We start from the raw sequence: 22,086 nt of genomic DNA on the forward strand, positions 1-22,086 counted from the left end.
GATTTTAGTAAGCAGTTCAGAAATGTACAAGTGTGGAATCAGCATCCTGGATGAAAACACCCAGAGTCCATGGAGTGAGAAGAATGATGTAATTTATGGAAACTTGGAATATGAGTAGAAAAGAGAGAAATTGTAGCAAAAGCAGTATTTGAAAAGAGAAGAGGGCTTTGGCTGTCTCAGCAGTGATGAAAGGCATTATTGTCCAGACTTAAGAAACCATATCAATTCTGAGCAGTAGAGTATAGCTAAGCATATTAAAATAACCTGAGAATAAAAGATAGTATCAAATACCACAAAGACAGTTGGCTGGGGGAAACGTTCTCATTGCTTATAAGAAAGGTAACAATGAGACTGACAGCTAGTTTATCCACAGAAACCATGGAAGACAGAAGATAATGGAATGATGGTTTAAAGTGCTGAAATAAAATACCTAATAATCTAGAAAATTTCAAGAGGAAGGGTATTAAAATACCTTTAATGAAAAAGTAGTTAAGAATTTGTCACCAAGAAATTCACAACAGAGGAAATATCAAGAGGCATTCTTCAGGGAGGGCAGAGATGATTCCAAATAGAGTATTGGAAATACAGGAACCAAGGAAACATGATTAAAGGTTTGATGTAGGTAAAGTTAAGTAAATATTGACAGTTTTAAAAAGCAAAAATAATTATGTCTTGTGAAACTTAAAAATGTACAGACTGAAAATATGTAATTACAGTGGCCAGTAAGTTGAAATTAAAGTGACTCATGGTTATCCTATTGTTTAAGAAAAAGTGAAAGTACCAATTAATGTTAGAAATTAATGAGTCAAGGAAGCATTTTGTAGGGGTCAGCAGTACAAGAATAGTAAAATAGAGTATAACTTACAGACTATCATAAAAGAGAGGAAAATTTAATAATGAAAATATTCAATATAAAATAAATGAAGAGAAAAGGAGAAAAAAGATCATAGAATAGGTAGGACAAATAGTAAGCAGTAAGACAGCAAGATTTAGCCTCAAATGTCATTATGTAAATTGGTGTTTCATTTGAATTATCACAATGGAGTTTTAAAATATATATTTCTTGTGAGAGGAGCATCTAAAACAGAAGTGTCTTAGTTATTTTTCTATTATTGTGATAAAGCACCATGACCAAACTCATAGAAGAGTTTATTCTATGTCTATCGCATCAGGCAGCATGGCAGCAGGCAGTGGGGCTTGGCACTGGAGCAGTGCTGAGAACTCACATCTTGAACAGAAGCAGCAAACAGAGAGCACACTGAGAATGGTGTGAGCTTTTGAAACTGCAAGGCCCACCCCCAGTGACACACCTCCTCCACCAAAGCCACACCCCCTAATCCTTCTCAAACAGTTCCACCCACTGGGGACTAAACGTTCAAAGTATTCAAACATATGAACTTCTGAGGGCCATTATCATTCAAAACACCATAATAAGTATATAGGACAATTAAAAATATTTAAAATGCAACAAGATAACCATGTAAACAGCCAAAATATATCTGATACCTGCATTAATAATAAAAGCAAGTTTTATTACTATCAATATTTTTGATAGAATAGGAAATAAATCAGTATATCCACATAAAAGGGTCATTTTATTAAGATTAAATTTCTAGGATGATATGCATGTTCTAAACTAATTTTAATCTGTCATTACAGTTTGAGAACACATAAGTTAAAAAATAGAATTATAGAGCTTAAAAAATCCCATGCAACTGTAGTGGAGAACACTGGCATCTCTTGTGTTAGAATAAGCAAACAAAAATATCAACAAGGGCAAAAACAACTTGGTAACAGAACTGGCCAGACAGATTCAATTGACACGAAATGCATTGCTGAAAAGCTGGAGAACACAGCTCTTTTCATGAACACAAAGACATTCTGACACAGACATACAGAAATAAAGTAAGTTCCAACCCAGAAGTATATAATAAAAATAACCCAATCAAAAAATGGGGAACAGAGCTAAACAGAGAATTCTCAACTGAGGAAATTTAAATGGCCAAGAAGCACCTAAAGAAATGTTCAACATCCTTAGTCATTACAGAAATGCAAATCAAAACGACCCTGAGATTCCACCTCACACCAGTCAGAATGGCTCAGGTCAAAAACTCAGGTGACAGCAGATGTTGGAGAGGATGTGGAGAAAGAGGAACACTCCTCCATTGTTGGTGGGATTGTAAGCTGGTACAACCACTCTGGAAATCAGCCTAGTGGTTCCTCAGAAAATTGGACACAGTACTACTACCTGAGGACCCAGCTATACCACTCCTGGGCATATACCCAGAAGACTCTAACATGTAATAAGGACACATGCTCCACTATGTTCATAGCAGCCATATTTATAATAGCTAGAAGCTGGAAACAACCCAGATGTCCCTCAACAGAGGAATGGATGCAGTAAATGTGGTACATTTACACAATGAAATACTACTCAGCAATTAAAAACAATGACTTCATGAAAGCTGCAGGCAAATTGATGGATCTAGACATCAATCAATGGACTGAGTTAGGTGACTCAGTCACAAAAGACCACACATGGTATGTATTCACTGACAAGTGGATATTAGGCAAAGAACATGGAATACCCACGATACAATTCACAGACCACATGAAGCTCAAGAGGAAGGAAGACCAAAGAGTGGATGCTTCAGTCCTACTTAGAAGGGGGAAGAAAATAATCAAGGGAAGTAGAAGGTGGAAGGAAGAGTGGAGGGGGATGGGGAAAAGAGGGGTAGAATCAGGTATGGGAGGAGAAAGAAGAGATGTACAGGAAATTGAAGAGAGGTGTGTAGCAATGGGGGATAGGGAACTGGGGGTAGCAACCAGGAAGTCCCAGATGCCAGGAAAACAAGAGCCTCCCAGGACCCCACAAGGATGACATTAGCTGAAATACCCCACAAAGGGAGGGAGAACCTGTCGAGACCATATCCAGAGGTTAGGCAATGCCCCCCACCCAGTTGAGGGATGGGGCCACCCACCCATCTCCAAAATTTTAACCCAGAATTGCTCCTGTGTAAAGGAAATACAGGGACAAAGAGTGAAGGAAAGGCCGTCCAGAGGCTGCCCCACCTGGGGATCCATCCCACATGCAGACACCAAACCCAGACACTATTGTGGATGCCAGGAAGTGCTTGCTGACAGGAGCCTGATACAGCTGTCTCCTGAGAGGCTCTGCCAGATCCTGATAAATACAGAAGTGGAGGCTCACAGCCACCCATCAGTTTGAGCACAAGGACTGCAATGGAGGAGGTAGGGGAAGGACTGAAGGAGGTGACGGGGCATCAGTGGGAGGGGAGGCCCTTGGCCCTGTGACGGCTCATGCCCAAATGTGGAGGAATGCTAGGGTGGTGAGGCAGGAGTGGGTGGGTGGGTAGGTGAGCATCCTCACAGAAGCAGGGTAAGGGGGGATGGCATAGGGGCTCTGCAGAGGGGAAACCGGGAAAGGGGATAACATTTCAAATGTAAATAAATAAAATATCAATTTTTTAAAAAAGAAGTGTACAATAATACAAAAAGGATTCTTTCAACCACAATGCAATCAAACTAGAATGTACTAACAAACAGATGACAAGGAAATCCTCATATATTTTTGAAGTTGAGAAATAGATTTTTATAGAATATATGAACCAAATAAGAAATCACAAAGAATATTTTAGAACATTTTATGATTAATAATAAATCAAATGCTGCACAAATCTTCTGCATGAAATATTTGAAGCTCGACTTACAGTGATGCATGCAACCTTGACTTTACATGTTAGAAAACAAGAAGGTCCAGAAATTCATGATGTAGGAATTTGTCTTAAGAAGTTTGAAAAAAATATTGCTAATTAAAATCCAGGATACTTGAAGAAAAACGGGAGATGACAGTCATAATACAGAAAACAACTGTCTTAGTCAAGGTTTTTATTTCTAGACGAAACATCACGACCAAGAAGCAAGTTGGGGAGGAACTGGTTTATTCAGCTTATACTTCCACACAGCTGTTTATCACCAAAGAAAGTCAGGACTGGAACTCAAGCAGGTCAGGAAGCAAGAGCTGATGCAGAGGCCATGGAGGGATGTTGCTTATTGGCTTGCTTCCCCTGGCTTTCTCAGTTTGCTCTCTTATAGAACCCAAGAATACCAGCCCAGAGATGGTACCACCCACAGTGGGCCCACCCCCCTCGATCACTAATTGAGAAAATGCCCCACAGCTGGATCTCATGAAGGCATTTCCTCAACAGAAGCTCCTTTCTCTGTGATAACTCCAGCCTGTGTCAAGTTGACATACAAAACCAGCCAGTACAATTGACCCCTTGTCAACTTGACACACAAACACAACACTATTAAGCCTCAACCCTTACTTTCTTATTCATCCCCAAGATCTACGTAAAAGTTCCACTGTCTTGCATTTTAAAAGTACAATCCTTTTAAAATATCCAATATCTTTTAAAATTCAAGGTCTTTTAAAAATTCAAAGTCTCTTAACTGTGGGCTCCACTAAAATACCTTCTTTCGAAAATCGAATGGGCGGCGGCGGCGGCGGCGGCAGCAGCGGCAGCAGTGGCTGCTCCAGCTGAAGGGCCATCAGCAGTGGAACCAAGGCGTCACAGGGACCAGTTAGGCCCTGCGCCCACGACCACTGACCTTCGCTGACCAGCCGGACAGCAAGCAGCTGCAGTTGTGCGGCGCCTTTCCTGCACGGAGGCCACTTCAGAACTCGGCCTCCCACCAGTCAGGAGAGGAGGATCCATCTTGGTTCCGTACTCCAGGAATCGGACAGACTGAGGTACACAAACATAATCCGAGGCCAATACCGCGGTGGTCTGAGCCCGACGGGCGTTGGCCTGCACCCAGGCCCTGGGCGGGTCGGGGGGCCATCGGGGTGCCAACCCAACCAGGAGGTTTTTTGCCCAGGCCTGCGAGCGCGCCGCCGCCATTTTGCCTGCAGGACGACAGAGAGCTCAGGCGGGCAGACCTGTAACAGGCATAGCCTAAGGCTAACAAAGCGGGGGTCCAGGCCCCAAAAGGCACAGGACTGACCCCAAGAACTGGGCGGCTTGGTGGGCCATCTGTGAGTCAACCCGCCCAGGTGATTGTTAGCAAAGCAGACTCTCCCGGCGCTTTCAGGGAGCGCGGGCGCACACGCCCGCCATCCTAGTCACCTGGCAAACCCAATTAACAGTCAAAGCCGTAGGGGAACTTTGCTCGGACCTTGGCCTCCCAGGCTTTTGCCTGGACTCAGGGACTGGGCGGCCAGGCTAACCTTGTGTGCGATAGCCCGGTTGGCAGATCAGCTGCCCAGCGGAGTGAGCGGAACTCAGGGGAGGTCACAGTAGCATACACCGTCGGCACTCCCTGGGAGTGCACACGGGCTCCATCTGCTCCACAGACACAATCTGGGGCAAGGCCTCAGGCAGAAGCCCTTAGCTCTACTCTCTCCGCTTCCGGATCCAGATCAGTCTGGGCGGCAGCATTACATCTCCAAGTCCTGCAAGTGGCTAGCTGGGCTTCCGGGCGGCCAGCTGGGAGAAGTCAGTGTGCTCCAGTGAATCCAGCTGGCCCCAGCGGGAGCCTTCGGGTGCCTGCTTTGGGATCTGAACAGCCTGGGCAGCAGCACACTGTCTACAAGCAGTGCAGGAGATAAGCTGTGCACCAGAGGCCAACTGGGAAGGGGCAGCTTGCACTGGTGAGTCCAGCACTGACAAGATAAACTAACACCAGTGAGATCTAGATGGCAAAAGGCAAACGCAGGAACGTCACTAACAGAAATCAAGGCAATATGGCAACATCTGAACCCAATTCTCCTCTACCAACATGTCCTGGATACCCCATCACACCAGTAAAACAAGATTTGGATTTAAAATCACTGGTCATGATGCTGGTACAGGAACACATGAAGGTCATACATAAAGAAATTCAGGAGACAATGGATCAAAAGGTAGAAGCCCTTGCAAGGGAAACACAAAAATCATTGAAAGAAATCCAGGAGAATACAAAAGCCAACAAGGAGGAAATGCAAAAAACACTTAAAGAAATACAGGAGAACTTTGCTCAACAGGCTGAGGTCATGAAAGACGAAACACAAAAATCTCTTAAAGAAATACAGGAGAACTTTGGTCAACAGGCTGAGCTCATGAAAGAGAGAACACAAAAATCTCTTAAAGAATTACAGGAAAACACAAACATGCAAGTGAAGGAGCTAAGCAAAACCATCCAGGATCTAAAATCAGAAGTAGAAACAACTAAGAAAACTCAAAGGGAGACAACTTTGGAGATAGAAAGCCTTGGGAAGAAATCAGGGGACAGAGATACAAATATCAACAACAGAATACAAGAGATAGAAGAAAGAATCTCAGATGCTGAAGATTCCATAGAAACCATGGACTCAACAGTTAAAGAAAATGCAAAATGCAAAAAGCTTGTAACCCAAAATATCCAGGAAATCCAGGACACAATGAGAAGACCAAACCTAAGGATTATAGGCATAGAGGAGAGTGAAGATTTACAACTTAAAGGGCCAGCAAATATCTTCAATAAAATTATGGAAGAAAACTTCCCTAACCTAAAGAGAGAGATGCCCATGAATATACAAGAAGCCTACAGAACTCCAAACAGACTGGACCAGAACAGAAATACTTCCCGTCACATAATAATCAAAACACCAAATGTTCTAAACAAAGAAAGAATACTAAAGGCAGTAAGAGAAAAAGGCCAAGTAACATATAAAGGAAGACCTATCAGAATCACAGCAGACTTTTCACCTGAGACTATGAAGGCTAGAAGGTCCTGGGCAGATCTCATGCAGACTCTAAGAGAACACAAATGCCAACCAAAACTACTATATCCAGCAAAACTCTCAATCACCATAGATGGAGAAACTAAGATATTTCATGACAAAACCAAGTTTACCCAATATCTATCCACAAACCCGGCCCTAAAAAGGATAATAGGAGGACAACACCAATACAAGGAGGGAAACTTCACCCTGGAAAAAGCAAGATAGTAACCTTTCATCAAACCCAAAAGAAGTTAAGCATTAAAATTTAAAAAATAACGTCAAAAATGATAGGAAGTAACAATCACTATTCCTTAATATCTCTTAACATCAATGGACTTAATGCCCCAATAAAAAGACACAGACTAACTGAATGGATACGTAAACAGGACCCTACATTTTGCTGCTTACAGGAAACACACCTCAGGGTCAAAGACAAACACTACCTTAGAGTAAAAGGCTGGAAGACAATTTTACAAGCAAATGGTCTCAGGAAACAAGCTGGAGTAGCCATTTTAATATCAGATAAAATTGACTTTCAACCCAAAGTCATCAAAAGAGACCCTGAGGGTCACTTCTTGCTGGTCAAAGGAAAAATACAAAAAGAAGAACTGACAATCCTGAACATCTATGCCCCAAATGTAAGGGCACCCTCTTTTGTAAAAGAAACTTTATTAAAACTAAAAGCACACATTGCACCTAACACAATAATTGTGGGTGACTTCAACACTGCACTTTCCTCAATGGACCGATCAGGAAAACAGAAACTAAACAGGGACACAATGAAACTAATTGAAGCTTTGGACCAATTAGATTTAACAGATATATATAGAACATTCTATCCTAAAACAAAAGAATATACCTTTTTCTCAGCACCTCATGGTACCTTCTCCAAAATCGACCATATAATTGGTCACAAGACAGACCTCAACAAATATAAGAAGATCGAACTAATCCCATGCCTCCTATCTGATCACTATGGAGTAAAAGTGGTCTTCAATAGCAACAGAAACAACAGAAAGCCCACATACACGTGGAAACTGAACAATACTCTACTCAATGATACCTTGGTCAAGGAAGAAATAAAGAAAGAAATTAAAGACTTTTTAGAACACAATGAAAATGAAAACACAACATACCCAAATCTATGGGACACAATGAAAGCAGTGCTAAGAGGAAAACTCATAGCCCTGAGTACCTCCAAAAAGAAAATGGAGAGAGCATACATTACCAGCTTAATGACACACCTGAAAGCCCTGGAACAAAAAGAAGCTATTTCGCCCAGGAGGAGTAGAAGGCAGGAAATCATCAAACTCAGGGCCGAAATCAATCAAGTAGAAACAAAGAGAACCATACAAAAAATCAACAATACCAGGAGCTGGTTCTTTGAGAAAATCAACAAGATAGATAAACCCTTAGCCAGAATGACCAAAGGGCACAGAGAAAGTATCCAAATTAACAAACTTAGAAATGAAAAGGGAGATATAACAACGGAAACTGAGGAAATCCAAAAAATCATCAGATCCTACTACAAGAGCCTATACTCAACACAACTGGAGAATCTGGAGGAAATGGACAATTTCCTTGACAGATACCAAATACCAAAATTAAATCAGGACCAACTAGACCATCTAAACAGTCCCATAATGCCTAAAGAAATAGAAGGAGTCATAGAAAGTCTTCCAACCAAAAAAAGCACAGGACCAGATGGCTTCAGTGCAGAATTCTACCAGACCTTCAAAGAAGAGTTAACACCAATACTCTTCAAACTATTCCACAAAATAGAAACAGAAGGAACACTACCCAATTCCTTCTACGAACCCACAATTACGCTGATACCAAAGCCACACAAAGATCCAACAAAGAAAGAGAACTTCAGACCAATTTCCCTTATGAACATCGATGCAAAAATACTCAATAAAATTCTTGCCAACCGAATCCAAGAACACATCAAAACGATCATCCACCATGATCAAGTAGGCTTTATCCCAGGAATGCAGGGTTGGTTCAATATACGGAAATCCATCAATACAATCCACTACATAAACAAACTCAAAGAACAAAACCACATGGTCATTTCATTGGATGCTGAAAAAGCATTTGACAAAATTCAGCATCCCTTCATGCTTAAAGTCTTGGAGAGAACAGGAATTCAAGGCCCATACCTAAACATAGTAAAAGCAATATACAGCAAACCGGTAGCCAGCATCAAACTAAATGGAGAGAAACTTGAAGCAATCCCACTGAAATCAGGGACCAGACAAGGCTGCCCCCTTTCTCCTTATCTTTTCAATATTGTACTTGAGGTACTAGCTCGGGCAATTCGACAACATAAGGAGGTCAAAGGGATACAAATTGGAAAGGAAGAAGTCAAACTATCATTATTTGCAGACGACATGATCGTCTACCTAAGTGACCCAAAGAACTCCACTAGAGAGCTCCTACAGCTGATAAACAACTTCAGCAAAGTGGCAGGTTATAAAGTCAACTCAAGCAAATCAGTGGCCTTCCTATACTCAAAGGATAAGCAGGCTGAGAAAGAAATTAGGGAAATGACCCCCTTCACAATAGCCACAAACAGTATAAAGTATCTTGGGGTGACTCTTACCAAACATGTGAAAGATCTGTATGACAAGAACTTCAAGACTCTGAAGAAGGAAATGGAAGAAGACCTCAAAAAATGGGAAAACCTCCCATGCTCATGGATCGGCAGAATCAATATAGTTAAAATGGCCATTTTGCCTAAAGCACTATACAGATTCAATGCAATACCCATCAAAATCCCAACTCAATTCTTCACAGAGCTAGAAAGAGCAATTATCAAATTCATCTGGAACAACAAAAAACCCAGGATAGCTAAAACTATTCTCAGCAACAAAAGGAAATCTGGGGGAATCAGTATCCCTGACCTCAAGCAATACTACAGAGCAATAGTGTTAAAAACTGCATGGTATTGGTACAGTGACAGATAGGAGGATCAATGGAACAGGATTGAAGATCCAGAAATGAACCCACACACCTATGGCCACTTGATCCTCGACAAAGAGGCTGAAAACATCCAATGGAAAAAAGATAGCCTTTTCAACAAATGGTGCTGGTTCAACTGGAGGTCAGCATGCAGAAGAATGCGAATTGATCCATCCTTGTCTCCTTGTACTAAGCTCAAATCCAAATGGATCAAGGACCTCCACATAAAGCCAGACACTCTGAAGCTAATAGAAAAAAAACTGGGGAAGACCCTTGAGGACATCGGTACAGGGAGAAAGTTTCTGAACAGAACACCAATAGCGTATGCTCTAAGAGCAAGAATTGACAAATGGGACCTCATAAAATTACAAAGTTTCTGTAAGGCAAAGGACACCATCAAGAGGACAAATCGGCAACCAACAAATTGGGAAAAGATCTTCACCAATCCTACATCAGATAGAGGGCTAATATCCAATATATATAAAGAACTCAAGAAGTTAGACTCCAGAAAACCAAACAACCCTATTAAAAAATGGGGTACAGAGTTAAACAAAGAATTCTCACCTGAAGAACTTCGGATGGCGGAGAAGCATCTTAAAAAATGCTCAACTTCATTAGTCATTAGGGAAATGCAAATCAAAACAACCCTAAGATTTCATCTTACACCAGTCAGAATGGCTAAGATTAAAAATTCAGGAGACAGCAGGTGTTGGAGAGGGTGTGGAGAAAGAGGAACACTCCTCCACTGCTGGTGGGGTTGCAAATTGGTACAACCACTCTGGAAATCAGTCTGGCGGTTCCTCCGAAAACTGGGCACCTTACTTCCAGAAGATCCTGCTATACCACTCCTGGGCATATACCCAGAAGACTCCCCACCATGTAATAAGGATACATGTTCTACTATGTTCATAGCAGCCCTATTTGTAATTGCCAGATGCTGGAAAGAACCCAGGTATCCCTCAACAGAAGAGTGGATGCAAAAAATGTGGTATATCTACACAATGGAGTACTATTCAGCCATTAGAAACAATGAATTCATGAAATTCTTAGGCAAATGGATGGAGCTAGAGAATATCATACTAAGTGAGGTAACCCAGACTCAAAAGGTGAATCATGGTATGCACTCACTAATAAGTGGATATTAACCTAGAAATCTGGAATACCCAAAACATAATCCACACATCAAATGAGGTACAAGAAGAAAGGAGGAGTGGCCCCTGGTTCTGGAAAGACTCAGTGAAACAGTATTCAGCAAAACCAGAACGGGGAAGTGGGAAGGGGTGGGTGGGAGGACAGGGGAAGAGAAGGGGGCTTGCGGGACTTTCGGGGAGTGGGGGGGCTAGAAAAGGGGAAATCATTTGAAATGTAAATAAATTATATCGAATAAAAAAAAAATACCTTCTTTCTTCAAGAGGGAAAAATATCAGGGCACAGTCACAATCAAAAGCAAAATTAAACTCTAACTGTTCAATGTCTGGGATCCACTCACAATCTTCTGGGCTCCTCCAAGGGCTTTGGTCACTTCTCCAGCTCTGTCCTTTGTAGCACACAGCTTGTCTTCTAGACTCCAGCTGACTATACTCCACTGCTGCTGCTGTTTTTGGCGGACATCTCATGGTACTGGCATCTCTAACACACTGCTATCTTCTGCTGTAACTAGGCTTCACCAAGAGCCTCTCATAGGCTCTCTTCATGGTGCCAGGCCTCAACTCCTTTGCATGACACCCTCAGTCCTTGGCTATCAATTGAAACTGAGGCTGCACCTTTACCAATGTCCTTCTGTGACCTTTCACAGTGCCAAGCCTCAGATGCTCTTCATGATCCCTTCATGCCTTCAAAACCAGTACCACCCAGGTGACTCTTACACATTACCAAGTCCAGCCATAGCACAAGGTACAACTTTGGAACACAGCCTCTGTGCTCTCAGAAAACACTTCCCAGAAGATTTCACTTCAGTGATGCTTGTTTCTTCTTTATCACCACTAATTTCTTAGCTCCAGCTAACCAGCATCCCAGTAACACAAAGGTTTGTTTTAGTGGTTCTGGTATCTTGTTAATCACAACTGATTCTTCAGCCCCAGCTAACCAAAACCATAGAATCTTCACAATCAAAACATGGCCCTGATTAAAGAGTCTTTAATCATTCCTCTGAAATTTCACAAGCCAGGCCTCCACCTTCTGCACTGTTCTCAACATTAACTTCCAACATCCCATAGAGCTCTTAACACCAAATGGATCTCCTAGCCCAAAGTTCCAAAGTCCTTCCATAGTCCTCTCCAAAACATGGTCAGGTTGTCACAGGAACACCCCACTATGTTGGTACCAATTTGTCTCAGTCAGGGTTTTTTTATTCCTGGACAAAATTTCGTGACCAAGAAGCAAATTTGGGAAGAAAAGGTTTATTCAGCTTACACCTCCACACAGCTGTTCATCACCAAAGAAAGTCAGGACTGGAACTCAAGGAGGAGCTGATGCAGAGGCCATGGAGGAATGTTTCTTACTGGCTTGCTTCCCCTGGCTTGCTCAGCTTGCTTTAGAACCCACGACTACCAGCCCAGGGATGGCACCACCTATAATGGACCCACCCTCCTTGATCACTAACTGTGAAAATGCCCCACAGCTGGATCTCATGGAGGCACTTCCCCAACTGAAGTTCCTTTCTCTGTGATAACTACAGACTGTGTCAAGTTGACACACAAAACCAGCCAGTACAACAACAAATTCATAATTTAAGTAAAATACACACCCACAGAGGTCTGAGCGTCATTTATCTACTGAATAAGTTACTATTAAACACTTTACTGTGAGCCAGGCATAATGCACAAGATGGAAGCCCATTTGAGTTATACAGGAAGACTGTTTCCGAAAACCAAAACAAACGAAGAATCAGATAAACACCTTACCATGAAGAAAACGCTAGATCTGAAGACTTCAAGAAATTCTACTGAATACTTGAAGAAGAAATAATGCAACAAACTCCTCCAGACAATATAGGAGGGAATAACTCCTAACTAGCTTAAGAAGCAACATAATTTTGATATGAAAATGGAACAAACCGCTATAATCAGGTATATTGCAGTTCAGTATTATTCATGAAAAAAAAGAATTTTTTATTAATATATACTTTATATAAAAAGTATAACACCATACCCATATTGAGTGTAGTTCAGAAGTTCAAGTTTGGTGCCTTAGGGCTTTATTGCTGTGAAAATACACCATTACCAAGGCAACTCTTATTATAAAGGACAATATTTAATTGGGGCTGGCTTACAGTTTCAGAGGTTCAGTCCTTTACCATCATGGTAGGAAGCATAGCAGTATCCAGGCAGGCATGGTGCTGGAGAAGGCGCTGAGAGTGTTACATCTTGATCTGAAGTCAGCCAAAAGGTGACTCTACTCTGCAGGCAGCTAGGAGGAGGGTCTCCTCCACACTGGGTAGAGCTTGCACACTAGGAACCCTCAAAGCCCACTCCCACAGTGACACACTTCCACAAACAAGGTCACACCTATTCCAACAAGTCCACACCTCCTAATAGTGCCAAGCATAGTCAAACTACCAGTTGGTTTCTGTATATTGGTCGCTGTAATTCACATGAAGGCCATAAAAGAGAAAATATGATGATGTCATAGTCAAATACAAACCGTTTTAATTAAGTTGACACGGATTCATAGTGGTTGTAGAATGGTCCTAGCAAACACAGTAAAAACCTCCCTTAGTCCAATAAAGGCAGTCCTTAGAAGGAGCCTTCAGGGCTCCTTTCTGGTATTGTGGGTCTATTGTTTTCTAGATCTGACTCCTCCTGAATTGTTCTCTTGTCCAACTCTAAAGGGTATTCATCTCACTCCATTACCTAACGGGAAGCTAGGAAATGATCAGACAGTTCCTTTTTGAGAATGCAGTGGGAGAGGAAGAGATGATTTCCATAGCCAGCATCTTTAATTAGGCAAAGCAGATGGCACCGGAAAGCAAGGACTTGTCCTGCACAATGAGAAACAACCCTAGGAATTTTCCTGAGCTCCCCAGGACAACTTCTCATCCGTTAACCGAGTTCATTGTTTCTTTAGGTAACGTATAATATGAATTTTGGGTTATGGCTAAATACATGCTAAGATACTCATTTTCCCATTGCTCTTTGTGGTCGTTTGAGTAAAAATGGCCCCCCACAGGCTCACAGATTCAAAAGCTTGGTCACCAGGGAGTGACACTATTTGAAAAGATTGGCCTTGTTGGAAGAAGTGTGTGCCCAGGGACAGGCTTTGAGGTTTGAAAGTCCAAGCTAAGCACAGTGTCTCTCTCTTCCTGCTGCCTACGGATCTGGCTGTAGCTACTTCTCAAGCACCATGGCTGCCTGCATGCCGCCATGCTTCCTACCATGTTAATGACGGACTGAACCTCTGAACCTGTAAGCCTGCCCCAATGAAATGTTTTCCTTTATAAAAGTCGCCTTGGCCATGGCGTCTCTTCACAGCAATAGGACACTGAAGAAGACACTACTGAGCTTGGTCTCTCAGTGATCCAGGCTGCTTGTTTATATGCGCGGTTTCCACCTTCTGTGGTGCTTTCCTGCAACAAGCTTCACCATATTCATAGCTCCTTTGTTCGTCCGTCCCCAAACTCCCATGTCTCCTGCAAACCAACACACACCTTTCTTTTATGAGACTTCCCCCTCTGTCCTCACTGAACCTTCCCTTTCTCCCCTAATAGTATTTAATTTTCTGTATTAGATTTGAACTTCTTGGGGAAGGTCTTGTGCCGGAGATGTGGGTCTGTGGTAACTTCCTTGTCCTAGATGCACAGTGCCCTGGGTTTGAGCTCCACAATTAGGGAAGGAAAGGACCTATGTCTTTATATTTATGGTTTTTTTTTTTTTACTATCTAAACTTAACAAAAGTTTATTATGTGCAGGAATAATACTAAGTGGAAACACAAGGGATTGATCAGGCATCGCTATCTCAGCAGGTCTCTGTTTTTTTAGTGCTACCTTCTGGGTGCTCCGTTCAGCACTCCTGAACTCATTTTAGCTAGTAATGAAACTGCCTCTGCTTGAGTACACTGATTTACAATCAATAACGAACTCTAAATTGAATTTCTAATTGCTTTTATAATGCTACTGTGCTCACAGGCCTTCCCAACATCAACTCCCCTGTTTGTGGTATAACTTTCATTTTTTAATTCCATCCGATTTATGTTGAATGGCATGAAAGAGAAGGAGTAGCCTGAGTTGTACATTTTCAGCTTAATTAGATATGCAAAAGAGTCTGAAAAAAAAAAAGGAATTCAGCCTAGGACCAAAATTGATTCCTAAGTTTAGAGGGTTAATATCAAAACAAGTGAAGGAGAGACAAGCTTCTAGGAAAATGGAGAAATGAATTCTTCCTGCTTCTTCCCAGTCCCTTTCACCCAAGCCACCTGCAGGACTTTGTTCCTTTTTGCACACCATAGCAGGGGATGAGGCTGATGTCCCCGTGTTGGGCACTGAGGAGATAAAGGCTGTGCCTATCTATAACAGACTTCCAGGGTCGCTGATGTGGAGCAAAGGTAACTGAGCACAGCCGCATGCACTGAAGTCCTGGCCCTAAGTCCAGGGCATCAGGAAGGGGTCAGAGCAAGAAAGCCTCTAAGCATGCTGGGTAAGTTTCAGAGGTAGGTTTGTTCAGAAAAGGGCTTCACAACTCTGTGTGCACACTGAAGCTCCCTAGAGTTTTAAAACCAAAAATACAGCAAAGTCCAGCGTCTGTCCCAACAGTAATACCAGAGTTGGTAGTGGTGGAGCGGCGTGGGTGGTGGCAGTATTTTCTTAAGGCTCCTACAGGTGTTTCTGAAGTACTCCAGAGTTTAGAACCAGTCTTCAAAGCAGAGACTAATGATTTCTGAAAAGCTAATAAAGGCTCTGAATTTTGTATGTCTTTCTTTTTTTAAAAAAGTACTTTGCTTTAATATTTACACTCAATGGTTGCATAGTTTTGTTTCTTTTGCTGTAGGAGAGTACAATAGGCCTATCAGCATTTTTAAAATTACCTCAAGTTATAGCTATATTTCTAGGAGAAGAGAATCCGGGGTCTGACTCTCCAGCTTGGTAGTTTATGAAGCCATGGCCAATATACAACATGGCTGCTTAAATCAGCCAGGAATGGTTACAGCAGAAATCTTAAATTTCTGATTGGTAGATAGGATTTGGATAGGCACAAGAGGTGGGGCATCGTGGAAGGGAAGCAGTTCAAAGGAAGGAACGGCAAAAGCAAAGCGGAGGAAGGGGGCAGAAACAAAGTTGAGTGAGTGCCACAGAACCTGAGGCTGGGCCCCATGGCACATGCAGGGGCAGCCTGACCCATTGTCTCAGAGGGCACATGGAAGCAGGCCAAGCATATGAAAATGAGTCTAGGGGCTGGAGAGATTGGCTCAGCGGTTAAGAGCACTGACTGCTCTTCCGAAGGTCCTGAGTTCAAATCCCAGCAACCACATGGTGGCTCACGCCCGTTTGTAATGAGATCTGACATCCTCTTCTGGTGTGTCTGAAGACAGCGACAGTGTACTCACATATAATAAATAAATAAATCTAAAAAACAGTAACAATAAAAGAAACAAAAAATGAGTCTAATATCAAGTTCAAGGATTTTATGGAAACCCAACAGCAAATAGCATCTATTGAGTACCAAATATATGCCAGGAGTGGTTGCTTAGCATTCTGTTTATGTATTGCCTAATCCTTCCATCAACTCTACCATGTATTTACTTATCATCTTTATTCTACAGATGGTGAAAGTGAGGAGGCACATGACTTTCTTTTGTTATAACTGCCCATGAAATATTTACTACATAGTGAACTAGATACACTAACTATGGGACCATGCTCTATGAAATGCATTGGTTAGTGGTCTTAATTTTTCTGTGAGCATCGTAGCACACACTTGCACTAGATGGCAGGGGTCAATCCTGCCCATGGCCTCCAGATGCAAGGTGGGGCTCAGAAAAGGCAGCTGTGGGCTACCATGCCGGGCATATGGACTTACATAAACTTTTCTTTATGGTTCTGGGAATCAAAACCACAGTTTTCCACATGCTAAGCAAATTCTGGTCCTCTGTTTTTTAATATTCCATTTAACATTCCAAACTAAAGAGTATGTAGCATAAACTAGTGGCGTAGCACACTCATTATCAAGTGTTTTATACTTTATGAGCTTTATGTGTTAGGCTCTTATGCAACTGGAACTATAGTAGGGATTTTCCCCAGCATCATCACAAATGTAATCAAATCACTAGCTATGATGTCATGATGGCTACAGTGACACTAGGCAAAAGGAAGTCCCCAACTCTATTCTAATTCCCTAGGACCATGGTTGTTTATATGGTCCACTGTTAGCCAAATACCATTCTGTGGTACACAGTTGTGGTTATAATAGAAGTCAATCCTGTAGGGTAAGGGGAGGCACTTGAAAATAAAATCAGATAGGAATTCAGAGCCAAGGATCTTCCTGTTTTGTAAGTAAGAAGAGTTTACTGAGATTTGTCTCCACGAAGAATACCGATGGGATGCTTGGGAAAGCCAGCTGGGGGGAAAGGAGGAGGGGCTGAGACCAGGCAAATGAAACAGGTAGGGGTCAGGCTCCTGGCCAGACAGGAGGCAGACGGAGTGGGTGGTCCACAGCTAGGTTTCGGGGCACCTGTGGGAACAAAGAGCACAGATGCCAGGGTCACATGTGGGTCCTGGTGAGAGAAGGGAGCCTTAGTGACCAGGGAACATGGGAGGACCTGCCAGGCAACCCAGAAGAGGGAAGGTGTGAAATGAACTTCAGCTTTCCTTCTGGCTCAAGGCTGCCTACAGAGCCATTCTGGCCTGGGATATCTTACGGCACTGACATCTGGACTTTAACTTTTTTAACTTTATATTTTATATTCACTCCATATTTGAGGTGGATGTGAGAATTGACGTCTATATTTTACATTTACTTGTCCTAATAATTAATATGAATTTTATTTTATTACTATCATATATGATTATTGGCATTACTCACCATAGGTTATCAGATGAGGATGAAGAGGGCACGGCCAAGCAGGAGTGTCTCATCTCTGACCCATCCTTTTCCATGGTGGCAGTACAACGGGAAGACAGTGGTATAACCTGGGAGACCAACTCAAGCAGATCTTCCACTCCTTGGGCTTCAGAAGGAAGTCAGACTTCGGGAATATGTAGTTTGGAAGGGTCAGCTCTGACTTCTCCTCCAGGAAGTGTTTCCTTTATTATGGATGAAGTTAAAAGGACACGGAAAAGATCTCAGAAGTCCAAGCGTGGCTCACCATCATTGCGTCGCAAAGGCAGCAAAAAAAGGAATCCTCTGGAATCACAAGATGTTCTGACAAACCAAGAAGATGGTCCTTCAATTCCAGAAAGTTCTGTGCTCAATATTGAGAAGTCATCTATTGGCACTTATGATAAAACAAGAAGGAAGAAGACTGCATCAAATACGCCTCCCATCACTGGGGCTATCTACAAAGAGCACAAACCATTAGTGTTGAAGCCAGTCTACATAGGAACGGTACAGTACAAAATAAAGATGTTCAATTCGGTGAAAGAAGAGTTAATTCCTCTACAATTTTATGGGACGTTGCCAAAGGGTTATGTAATTAAGGAAATACATTACAGGAGAGGAAAAGAGTCCTCCATTAGTCTAGAGCCGGATTTGAGCAATGGTGCTTCTAACATAGTTTCCCAAAGGAAGTTAGCCCAGAGCCCAGAAGACGATGCGGCAAGAGAGCTTGCTCCACCCTGGAGAGGCGCCCTCTCCAAAGGGTCCACGACCTCATTGTTTAGTCACGAAGAGCAAAAGAAAACCTATGTTGATTCCCGTTTAAATGCTCCATCTGCAACAGAACATACATCTCCCTCTTATTCCAGAAATGATACAGCAGATGAAGAAGAAACTCTCAGACCTCCACAGATGGTGCCACAACAGCCAGCGGACGAATCAAATACCCACAGAACAGAGCCACCAAGCACTCCAGCAACCACGGTCCTTGAAAGAGCAAAGGAAGAACTGGAACAGAACACGCAAGGAAAGGAAAGTTCAGAGGATGATGCCTCAGTCCCGACAGGCTCAGCCGATGATGTGCAACAGGAAGGCATGGTTTCTGTCAACCATTCCATGTCATGGGAGACAGAGGAGTCTCTAGAGACAGGACCACCAAGACCAGAACCAGCCATCCAAGAAAGGTTTGAGCCAGACATGGAAGGGCTAGAGCCAATTTCAACAGAAAAAACAGAACAAGTGTCTGAATATGTGACCTCATCTGAGCCTTTAGACCATAGAGAGGAGGAGCATGCGCCTGAGCCCATAGTCCATAGAGAGGAGGAGCATGCGCCTGAGCCCATAGTCCACAGAGAGGAGGAGCATGCGCCTGAGCCCATAGTCCACAGAGAGGAGGAGCATGCGCCTGAGCCCATAGTCCACAGAGAGGAGGAGCATGCGCCTGAGCCCACAGTCCTTAGGGAGGAGCATGCGCCTGAGCCCATAGTCCACAGAGAGGAGGAGCATGCGCCTGAGCCCACAGTCCTTAGGGAGGAGCATGCGCCTGAGCCCATAGTCCACAGAGAGGAGGAGCATGCGCCTGAGCCCATAGTCCACAGAGAGGAGGAGCATGCGCCTGAGCCCATAGTCCACAGAGAGGAGGAGCATGAACTCAAGCCGCCTCTATCCCTTGCCTCACAAGAACTAGAGAGGGGAGTGGAAACTTCTACATCAATCACGGATACCACTGAACCCGAAGATTCTAGTCTAGAAGAAGAGATCATAGAACTTGATTACCCAGAAAGTCCTTTAGTTTCTAAGAAGGCTTCCCCATTGCCTTTGTCCCCTGAAGTGGACAGAAAAGAGTCCGTTCTACCATCACAGAAGGCATTCACACCTGAACATATCACTTTGTCCGAGGAAGAAAGAGAGGAGAGCGAGTCTGTTTCTACTGATTCTGCTTTTGTATCCGAGTATTCCGTCCTACAGGATTTGAACCGTAAACCAGAGACGCTAGAAGTAGAGGCAGTTTCTGAATCTGATGTGAAATCTAGTTCTGAACCTGCAGTCTTTTCAGAGGACGACGAGGAACGTGAGTCTTACTCCCCAGCTGTGAACTCTGTATCTGAGCACTCTCTCTCTCCATCCACCACTGAAAAGACATCTGCCACCCAGTCCCCACTCTTTTCAGCAGTTTCACCAGACCATTTGGTTCTGTCTGGAGATGAGGCCTCAGAGAGCGTGTGTCACTCACCAGATTCCGAATCTGCGTCTGAGTATTCTGTTCCAGCGCATGCGCAAGAGTTGCTGGTGAAAACAGGTGACCACAAGCTCCCATTAAAGTTGCAACATGTTTCCGAACCCATTAATCAGGCAGAAGATGAGAAAGAAGATATTGGGCTACGGTCTCCAGCTGTGGATGCTACTTCTGAATACCCTTACTCACCCTCACTAAGTGAGAAGTCTTCTGAATGCCGCGGGCCACCATCCCTGGCTGACACACTGAGACAAGCAGCTCTATCGGACGAGGGTCTAGAAAGTGGAAGTTTCACCTCAGATTCAAAGCTGCCATTTAAACCCCCAGTTCCACAAAATGCAACACAGGAATCCCCCCCAAAATCAATAGATGACATGTCCCAATTCGAACCAGAAGGCCTTTCTGAGCCTGCAACCCTCTTAGAAGAACAGAAAGAAGCCCTTGGGGTTGGTCTATCCAATGAGGTCTCTGCAGCTGAACACGCTCTCCCCCGACAAACCACTGAGCGGCTTTCTGAAAGCCAATCCCCACCTCCCTCGGCCACCTCATCGGAACATGTGGTCCAATCAGAAGAAGGGAGTGGAGAAGGCCCGCAGCGCTCAGTATCTTCCACACCAGACCTTCTCCACACATCCCCTCTGCTTCTAAAAGGTGCCTCCTCACCCACAGGCCTATCAGATCAAGGGCAGGAAGAAGACAATATTGGGCCCCTTTCCCCTGATTCTGCATTTGCGTCAGAATTCTCATTCTCACCCTATCCAACTCAGGAAGTGGAGAAAAGAGAGCTGGGGCGGGATTCTCCACTGTGCTTAACGTCGCCTTCTGAGCATGCTGTTCTGTCTGATGAGGACACCGAAGAGACTGAACTCTTTTCTCCAGACTCAGCATCCCAGGTTTCAATCCCACCATACAGAATCGCAGAAACAGAGCGAAACAAAGTCGGTCCAGATGAATTACTACCTGCGGGGCCTGCTCCGGACTACAGCTGCTTCTCAGAGGGAGATGAAGAAGAGACAGAGACGGGCTCCGCAGTGGTCACGCCTGTGCCGGAACATTCTGATCCATCGCAGGAGCGGAAAGAGGAGCCTTTCCCTTTTATGCCTGAGTTTGAAGATCGGAGCCTGCCACCTTCAGCAGAGAAGGCAGGCCAAGCAGATACTATGTCGGATGTTCCAACTTCAACCTCTGTATCTGAATATCTCATCCTGGCACAGCGGCAGAAAACTCAAGCATCTTTGGAGACTGAGGCTGAAGATTTGGTACCACCACCGTTAACCAGTGGATGGGAGAAGGGAGATGCAAGGAGTAATCCACCAGCAGTTCCGATAACAGCTTCTTCTGCACTCTCATCGGTGGTAAAGGAAGAAACCACATCCATTTTGCCCACATCTCAGTCTTCAATTTCACCTGAGTCAGCCTGTGTGCTTAAGACAGAACAGGAACCCAAAGCATCGTTCACTCTAACAAGTGCAGATGAACAGATGGCTTTGCCCAAAGTCAGAAGGGAAGAAACTGTGCCGGATTCTCAAGAAGCGACAGCACGCGAATCACAGGATCAGACACCAGAGCCTCAGCCCCCAAATGTTCCAGGGTCTGGGATGAAATATTCAGTTTTGTCTGACTTGGGAGATGAGCCAAAGGCGGATGTCAAACTCAATTTAGCTCCAACTGTGACTTCTGAACTAGAACAGAGAACGTTGTCAAAGAATGAGCCCAAAGTGGCAAAACCGTATTCACCTCCAGAGGAAACATCTATTTCTGGACGTGAGGTTTTATCTGCAGTGAAAACGGAAGTGAAACGGGAGTCCAAAATAACCAGGGAACTTCCTGCAGCTCTGTCGGGAACAGAGAAGGGAGCTGAACACAGTACGCCTGTGCCACCAGCACGTCCAGCTTTGTCGGAAGAAATGGGGAGAGAAACCGAAGCCAGCTTCTCCACCACCACAGTGCCAGTAACTAAGCCCGATTCAAATTCAGCTGAGTTAGGCAGAGATGAAATCCTGACAGACTCATCTCTTGCCAGCCCTGAGGAACACCCGGGTTTAAAGGGAGTAGGGAAGAGCGAACAGGGGCATGGTTTGCCGCCGTCCAGTGC

General features: G+C 43.7%; 1 protein-coding gene across 1 annotated transcript in view; it reads left to right on the plus strand.

The window, feature by feature from the left end:
* Positions 1 to 22,086, plus strand: part of Cmya5 (cardiomyopathy associated 5) — a 107,637-nt gene that overhangs the window by 30,026 nt on the left and 55,525 nt on the right. Inside the window, exons 2-3 of the mRNA XM_052159650.1 lie at positions 17,749 to 20,153; positions 20,238 to 22,082. Of these exons, the coding sequence (XP_052015610.1) occupies positions 17,749 to 20,153; positions 20,238 to 22,082 (4,250 nt within the window). The remainder of the gene's footprint in view (positions 1 to 17,748; positions 20,154 to 20,237; positions 22,083 to 22,086) is intronic.

The sequence above is a fragment of the Apodemus sylvaticus genome, chromosome 16 (assembly GCF_947179515.1).
Source record: "Apodemus sylvaticus chromosome 16, mApoSyl1.1, whole genome shotgun sequence".
Classification (NCBI taxonomy): Eukaryota; Metazoa; Chordata; class Mammalia; order Rodentia; family Muridae; genus Apodemus; species Apodemus sylvaticus.